The following is an 8,867-nucleotide window of genomic DNA, read 5'->3' on the forward strand; positions in this document are numbered from 1 at the left end:
AGTGACCCCTCCTTGGGTTTCCGAGGCAGTATCACTATCAACTTGACAGCAACAGGTTTTTGTTTTATCATGTCCAAGCCACTGGATGTGAATATAGATAAAGATAGTGATGTTGGAGGTTTAATGGCAAAAGCTGAAACTGACATATTAATCTTCTGTTACTGGAAGTTACTTATTCTTAATTTAGCTTACTTTTCTCAAACTTATTTTAATTTCTGAAAAGATAATACAATCATATAGTAAATTTGGAAATTAAATTTATAAAAAAAGTGTACAGTGAGAAGTTTTTCTTCCACTCTACATTCTAGTCTCACTCCCCTGTTCCAAGCCCAGGTAATCACTGCTTTTAGTCTCTTAGGTATTGTTCTACAATGTCTTTAGGTAAATACAAGCCTTTTTTTTCTTCACACGAATGGTAGCAAAAAACATACTTTTTTGTATTTGGCTTTTCTCACTTAGTATATTTTTAGTGATCTTCCACATCAGTACATAAAGAGTATTCTGATGTCCAGTGTCTACAACAAAGCCTGGTACATGGTAAATAATAAATACTAGTGAAACAATGTTGTTGTTGTTGTTAGGTGCCGTCGAGTCATTTCCGACTTATAGCAACCCCATGCACAGCAGAACGAAACACTGCCCAATCCCACGCCAGCTCCACGATCCCTGCTATACTTGAGCCCATCATCGCAGCCACTATGTCAATCCATCTCGTTGAAGGCCTCCCCTTCTTTCGTTGACCCTCCACCCTACCAAGCATGATGTCTTTCTCCAAGGAATGGTCCCTTCTGACAACATGACCAAAATAGGTGAGACGAAGTCTGGCCATTCTCGCTTCCAAGGAGCATTTTGGGTGCACTTCCTCCAGGACAGATCTGTTAGTTCTTTTAGCAGTCCATAGTACTTTCAGCATTCTTCGCCAGCACCACAACTCAAAAGCATCAACTCTTCTTCGGTCTTCCTTATTCATTGTCCAGCTCTCACATGCACACGAGGCAATTGGAAATATCATGGCTTCTGTCAGGCACACCTTAGTCCTCAAGGAGACATCCTTGCTCCTCAGCACTTGAAAGAGTGCCTTTGGGGTTGACTTTCCCAATGCTACTCATTGTCTAATGTCCTGACTGCTGCTTCCATTGGCATTGATTGTAGAACCAAGCAACGTGAATTCTTTGACAACCTCAATCTTCTCTCCATTTATTGTGATGCTGCTCATTGGTTCAGTTGCGAGGATTTTTGTTTTCTTTATATTGAGACGTAATCCATACTACAAACTGTATTCTTCAACCTTCATCAGTAAGTGCCTCAAGTCATCCTCTACCAGTGGAAGAATGAATGTATTCTTATTCATTGATGCATAGAATTCCATTGTATGGATATAGATACACTATTATATATTTAACCAGTCCTACTAATGATATTTAGCTATCTTGAGAGCTCTGGTGGCATAGTGCCTAAGGCATTTCACTGCTAACCAGAAGGCTGGCGATTCAAACCCACCAGCCACTCCTCGGAAGGACGATGGGGCAATCTACTTCCATAGTGATATCGCCTCAGAAACCCAAGGAGGGATCTCTATGAGTTGGCTCCAACTCAACGGCAGTGAGTTTGTTTGTTTTTTTTGGGGGGAGGAGGGGCAGGGGGAGCCTTTTGCTGTTATATTAAGAATGCTTCAAAGAATGAGTTTGTCCATTTGTCATTCTACATGCCTCTGAGTCTATCTGTAGGATAACCTCTAAGAAATGGAATTTCTGTGTCCAAGAATATATTTATTCTCAGTTTTGACAGATACTGCTCAAATGACTCCACAGAGGTTGTACTTACTGACAATCCCACCAGAAATGTAAAGAATGCCTATTTTCAACAACCTCACCAATAAGGTATGTTATTAAGTTTTGAATTTTTGTCAACCTGATAGTGAAAAAAACAAAAATTAAGGTATTAACTTGTATTTCATTAATTATAAAATGAGGCTGTATGAACTATTCAAATTCCTTGCCAATTCTTCTGATAGGTTGTTGCTCTTTTGCTCACAGATTTGCTTTATATACTAGGGATATTAGTTCTTTGACTCTAATAATAAGCAAAAACATTTTTCCCTGTCTTGTTTTGTTTTTACTGTACTAAAGTATCCTTCTGCTATGCAAAAGTTGGTTTTTTTTAATGTAGCCCAGAGCCTTAATTAATAGTAAACTCCTTGTCAATAGGGAGCTCTGGTAGCATAGTGGCTAAGACACTTGCCTGCTAACCAGACGGCTGGCAGTTCAAACCCACCAGCCACTCCTCGGAAGGAAGGTTGGGCAATCCTACTTCCCTAGTGATACTGCCTCGGAAACCCAAGGAGGGGTCGCTATGAGTCGGGTTTGACTTGACAGCACATAACAACAATAACAACTTGCCAATAAGAAGCATGTCTTATTTGCCACACATGTAAATGCTCAATATACTCCTGAAATAAATAAATGGTCCTCATCACTCAACTGTATTCTACCTAACTGCTCCTCTCTTTTTGCATTTTGCTTATTATCCTCCATTCTGATTAATTTCATCCCTCTTCTGTCTTTGTACTATGGTTTGTATAGCCCATGACAGAGCAAAGTGCTTGACCCCATCACGTGCTTCTTCCCCTACCAATATAGAACAGATATAATAATATACAATTAGAATAACATTCCCATTCCGACGCCTCATTTTTTTTCTTCGAGATTACATATTCTTTGAAGATAAGTAATTCCTTTATTATATTCCTTGTAGTGAAGAACAAAGATATGATGTAGCTGGTAAGGAAATAATATACCCCACACCCCACAGAAATGCTCCACCATTCATTATGTAAGTATTCAGATAACTTTAAATCATGATACTAAAATATAAGTCAAAAGTCTTAAGAAACAAACTTAAAGAAATTTAAAAGCTTTCTTTCTTTACTCTAATCCTTTTATATTTCCTTACAAGCAGCATATGATTATTCCCTACAATTCACATGTTAGCATTTGTTTGTTTCATCCTAAATTACTTGAGCAAAATGAATTCCTATCCTTGCTTGAGGAATCATCCCAGTAAAGAGAAAACATGGTCTAAAATTTTCCCCTTGAAATCCAAGAACAGGAGAAACCAAATACTTATTCTCTCCTAGAACTTATAACTCTCTTTGCATACATTCTCTCCTTTCAACTTTGTTTTTCATAGCCAGAGATAGCAAAAAGGAAAACGTCCAATGCAGATTTAGGAGGTAGGGAGCCATGCTACTGTTACCTTGTGCTGCTGTCTTCCTTAGGTCTCTTTCAGTCACTTCAGGTTTGAAATTACTTCTGGGAGTTGACCAATGGGGATCAATGGTGGTGGGGACAAAGTGGGATGTTACCTTGGATTTATAGCCCAAATAACTAGATGTTTTTCCAACAATTCAGATTTAGTAGGTTATTTTGAGTATTTATGGTAGGGACTGGAAAGCAATTTGTAACATATGTGCACACTGTTCTAAAGAATTGAAAACTATAAATATGCAGAGGAAAATGCAAAAATACAGGAAAGCACTGACAGAAAATAATAACAGTGCTATTTCATCAACAAATGAGATTCTATATTTAAAAGATCAATACTTAAAAGATCAATATTATTATATAACCTACCAAACATTTTCAGCTTATTTCTTTTTCTGTCAAATAATAAGAGAAAGGAGAGGAAAAGAAAACCATACACCCTCCAAATCCCATCTTTTCTACTCCTAATCTCTTTACAGTACCTGAAAGCACTGATAGAAAAGGGGGCTCTTTTTACTAAGCGCTGTTTTCCAGTGGTGAGATTCATTTGCTTCATTTCTGTATAGAAAAACAAAGATATCAGGTAAGTCATAGAAACATATTGGGCTATAAACTGTCATGAAGATTTGTAGCCACACCACATGATAATCAGGAGTCATGGAGCTTTGGGAGTAGCTGACAGGCACAGTATATTAAAGATACCTTACTATATATCTATTTATCATGTCATAAAAGTGCTATTTGAGGGAGCACAGCTCCACTGCTTGATCTAAACTCATACATAAAGATGTTTATTTCACAAACTGCTCACTCAGTATGTAGGTCTATTCATTTCTGTATCACGCTTAAGAGGTTAAACTTCAAATACAAGAAGTGTAATATTAGGAACATAGAGAATACCAAAAAAGGAAAAAAATCATAGTTCTACATCTTTTGGGTGGTTTATTAAGTGGAAATGTACTCTGTTCTCTTCACAAATTTTAGAAATAATAGTAAAAAAAGACACATTTTCATTCTAAAACTCAGAAAACTCACAGAATTTCAAAACTGTATACAATTATTGCCTTTTCTTTAAATTGTATATCTAAACCAAAAATACAGAAAACCTAGTTAGGTCCAATAAATACTCACATAAAAGACACTAGTGATAAAAAAGTAACTAGTCAACTTGCTGAAAGTATTAATTTGTTTTTTCATCTATGTCTTACCCAAAGGATTATTTACCAGGTAAATTTCTTCACTGAGACGATCACATCCCAAAACAAAGGGTTTCAACTACCTGGGTAAATGCTAGTATGAAGGTGTAACAGTATGTTCTGCCCTTTGTGTATTCTCCTAGACTCTGCACACAGTGGCATTACCCATGTACAGGAAAAAGCTAGATCATCTCCACACATGCAGCAAAACCTGTGGTGCTGCCTTCTTACACCACCTCCTTTTGAGTTTACTCTTCACCATTTTTATAGAAAACCCAAGCTGACTAGAAGCAGAACCATTGGAGCTAATAATTCTGCAAATAAATAGTACATGTGAAAGGCTAACACCAACATTCTTACAACAGTAAAAAACCCTCATTATATAGAGGGTTAAGGGACTTGAGTTATCACATGCACCACTTCTTCCCCGATACTTTCCAATAAACCATGTTATCTGAGAGAAAGCGCACAAAAATGCAATTTATTAGAAAACGTTCTTCCAAAAACACCCGGAATCACGTACCCAACACTTTGACATATTTCATCTCTAACTGAAACCTGACATCTGTGTTTATCATTCTGTTTCAATACTGTTCTAGAAACAGCACTAGTACACAAGATGAAAAATGTCTACCAGATATCTTTTGCCCAAACTGTAGGAGAAAGACAAGTATCAGGGCTCCTATAGGTAGCTTATTTGCCTAATGCCATAAGAAAAGAAGTTACAGCAAGTCAGGAATAAGAATCTGATGATTTTAACTCTTGAGAATAAAACTACCAAGAGAAATAACTTTGGTGGGACAGTAACCATTAGATACTTGTTTGCATCAACTTCTTCTTACTGGACAAATCCCTGTTATCATTTCTGGGCCTTGGCTTATCCAAAGGAATTTCCTAAGGTTTCATCCCCCACCCCACCACCACCACCACCACACCATGCAACTAACTCTGCCACAAAGGCACTACTCACTGAAGCTAGGAAAGAACAGCTAGAACACTGAGCTGTGTAGCAATCAAAATGCACTCTTATTGAGTAAACCTCCTACTTATGTCTTGTTTGGCTCTAAGCAGCAAATAGCTGAAGCAAGCAGCAAATAGCTGAAGCAAGCAGCTTGAAACTGAAAGTGTTAAATCAAACAGATTGGTCATGAGATAAAAATCTGCCAATATTTTAATCATGGTGAAATTAAAGCAGAACTGATTTCTAGTTTAGCTGGGTAATATGTGAAAGAGTAAAATAAATCAGAAAATGGCAGAGGCAATACCCATTTAAAGAAATCGTTCTCTGTCAATGGTACCAAGGGAGGGTCAATTCAGCTGACTTTTTGTCTTGAAACTACTACCGGCTACCTATATGACTTTGACTACCCCTTAGCCTCTCAGCTTGATTCTTAAAACTGAAAGGCCTGTACCTACCTCAAAAGACTTATGCAATGATGAATAAAGTTAAGAGCTATAAAATGTTTCATGTTCCTTAGAAGAGAAGTATTACATAAACTCAAAATACATGATAAAATCACCACATATTTTAATGTATCTTTCTCCCATGGAGAGGCCAATAGGTTCAAACTACCAACCTTTTGGTTAGCAGCCAAGAGCACTTAATCATTCAGTCTCTTAAGCATACAAATATGCCTTTATAAAAGGCAATGTTGTTCAAGGAGATTTTAAATTTTGAACTTGTAGAGAGGTATTCTGCACATTATAAAAAGGATTTATTTCAGTGTTTGCAAATACATCAACTAATCCTGATCCTCAGAGCTGTAGATTTTACCATATCAATACACTAAAAACACAACTATTAGGGAAAAAAAACATACCTGCAAAGTCTATCTTGTAGCTGAATTTGGAAGTAGTAAAAGAAATGGAGCCACAAGGGTTTGTTTTGAAGCTTTTTTCGATATCTTCACTGCTAACTGAACACTGAATGTTGGTATCCGGCTTTAAGACAAACCAGAAAGTTTCATTTACCATCTGTTCACAATTAATGGCCTGGCCACAGAGGTGGTACTGTGGTCACAGAGACAGAGAACGGAGGGACCAGGGAAAGTTATCAATCTCTTCTAATTAGCAACACATAAGGAGAATCACCTCCAAGCCAGCATATTAAAGAGAGCTTAAGTATTTTCAGTAAAAAAACTAAAAAGTTTCAGTAAACGTTATTTTCAGTAAAGAAACTAAACTGGATTTAGTTACTTTCCAAATTATTACAATTTTTATAGTCATTTTCCTAAGTGGCTCAAATTAAATCTTTAAGCAGCCTTGTATGGCAAAAAAGAGCACAAGCATAGCTTCAAATTCCAGCTTAACCATGAAAGAGCTGTGTGAACCTGGGAAAATTACATTAACTTTTTGGAGTTTCACTTTCCTTGACTATAAGACAGGGTATTAACATCTGCCTCAGAGTTGCTGTGAGGACAGAGGAAATAATTTATGTGCAGCACCTAACATAATACTTGGCATACAGAAGGTGTTTAGTATGGGCTTGTTCTCTTCCCTTTCTCTTTGTCCATCAAAGCAAATTTGGAGTTGCTCAGATGTACTGATACCATGCAACTCTCTGTCACATTCACCCTCTGTACACACAGTAAACACATACTGCTTCTTCTAAATATATTACTGTGAAAACCTGGGGGAAATAAAAGGAAAAGGACTACAATTTCTAATTTTTCTTTTACTTGGGCTATCTGATTTCCTTAAGATTTGATTTGTTTTTTCTCCAGGTTGTATATCCATATTCATTTTATACATTAGCAAGATGATGCTAAGCAACTTTCCATCCCTTCTGCTAAACCAAGGAGAGGAGATACCTGGAACATGTGCCACTTCCCACATTCCGCCAAGTAAAACCAGCCCCACTGGGTATCTGATGTATCCATCTCATCCATCTCACTGTTTGTTGCCTTGGGTAAGAATTCTTCTACTTTGTGAAACATCTCCTAAAATGCCAGAAAGAGGTGGAGGAACAAATATATCTATTAATAACTGATGTACTTTTCACAGATCATTTTTCTTCTTTACATAAAACTGTATTCCAAGTGTCTTGCCCACAATGACACTAAAAACAGTATTTGATCTTGCATATTGGCTCTGTAAACATTGTAAAATACTGAACATAATTGTTTAAAACACATCAGACAAACAATAATACACTTAAAAAATACAAAAAAACTCACTGTTGTCAAGTCAATCCCAACTCATAGCAACCCCTCCTTGGATTTCTGAGGCAGTATCTCTACAGAAGTAGATTGCCCACCCTTCCTTTCAAGGAGTAGCTGGTGGATTTGAACCATCAGCTTTCTGACTGACAGTCAAATACCTTAGGCACTACACTTAGGTAGGATACATCTCTCTCTCTCTCTCTCTCTCTATATATATATAAATATATATACACATAAACATTTAAGTAAGCCAAATCAACATCTGTCTATGAAGACATCAAATTCTTGGTATAGCTCCAAAAAAATGTCTTAATCTGTGTTCACGTATTAGGTCAAAAGGATCCATGCTATCACTGAATAAGAATAAATGCACTTGATTCTTATTTTAATATTCATTATTTCATTCAAAGGTATGGAAAGGCATTTGTAAGATATGGTGTTTAGTACAATAAAAAATACAGTCAAACCAAAAGCCAAACTCACTGCAGTCACGTCAAATCTGACTCACAGCAGCCCCTCCTTGGGTTTCCAAGGCAGTATCTCTACGGAAGTAGATTGCCCAATCTTCCTTCCAAGGAGTGGCTGGTGAGTTTGAACCTCCAGCCTTCTAGTTAACAGTCAAATGCCTTAGGCACTACATCACCAGAGCTCCCCCCAAAAAAAGTACAATGTAATAATTTTAATACAAAATACATCTATATTTACCCACAAGCATATATATGAATGTCTGTGTATATGTACATATATATGATAATATAGTGTAAATATATATATCTAGAAAGAAGTCTGGATGGATTTATCCATCATTTATCATAGTTATTTATCATAGTTATTTCTGAATACTGGGATAATTATAGTTAACCCTTACATAGATCTTATTGTATGTCTATATAGTGCTATTCGAAGCACTATATAGACAATAACTCATTTAGGACTTATAACAACTCTATAAGGTAGGTACTATTATAACACCAAATTTATAAATGAGGAAACTGAGGCCCAGAAAGGTAATACAATGAGGAAGCAAAGACTCAAAACCAGGCCATCTGGTTCCAGGGTCTGTGTTCTTAACCCCCATAATATACTAGCTTATACTTCATTATCAATAATTTTACAATTTTAACTGTATCAGCTTATGTATACATTATCTTTGAAAAGTTTTAAACACCCTTGGATGTGGTGAAAAGGAGGTCACCAGGAAAAGGGTAAACAGCTGGTCAAAGGAGATTAAGTTCATCTGAAATGTG

The 8,867-nt window shown here is 36.6% G+C and overlaps 1 protein-coding gene across 1 annotated transcript in view; it reads right to left on the reverse strand.

The window, feature by feature from the left end:
- The window catches only part of PARP11 (poly(ADP-ribose) polymerase family member 11), a 58,621-nt gene extending 51,211 nt beyond the window's left edge, over positions 1 to 7,410 (reverse strand). The window contains exons 1-3 of the mRNA XM_007937073.2: positions 7,270 to 7,410; positions 6,280 to 6,400; positions 3,746 to 3,821 (exon numbers count right to left, since the gene is read on the reverse strand). Of these exons, the coding sequence (XP_007935264.2) occupies positions 3,746 to 3,821; positions 6,280 to 6,400; positions 7,270 to 7,395 (323 nt within the window). The 5' untranslated portion in view covers positions 7,396 to 7,410. The remainder of the gene's footprint in view (positions 1 to 3,745; positions 3,822 to 6,279; positions 6,401 to 7,269) is intronic.
- Between the last annotated feature and the right edge of the window lie 1,457 nt (positions 7,411 to 8,867).

This window comes from Orycteropus afer, unplaced genomic scaffold, assembly GCF_000298275.1.
Source record: "Orycteropus afer afer isolate SDZICR_OR568_19922 unplaced genomic scaffold, OryAfe1.0 scaffold00040, whole genome shotgun sequence".
NCBI lineage: Eukaryota > Metazoa > Chordata > Mammalia > Tubulidentata > Orycteropodidae > Orycteropus > Orycteropus afer.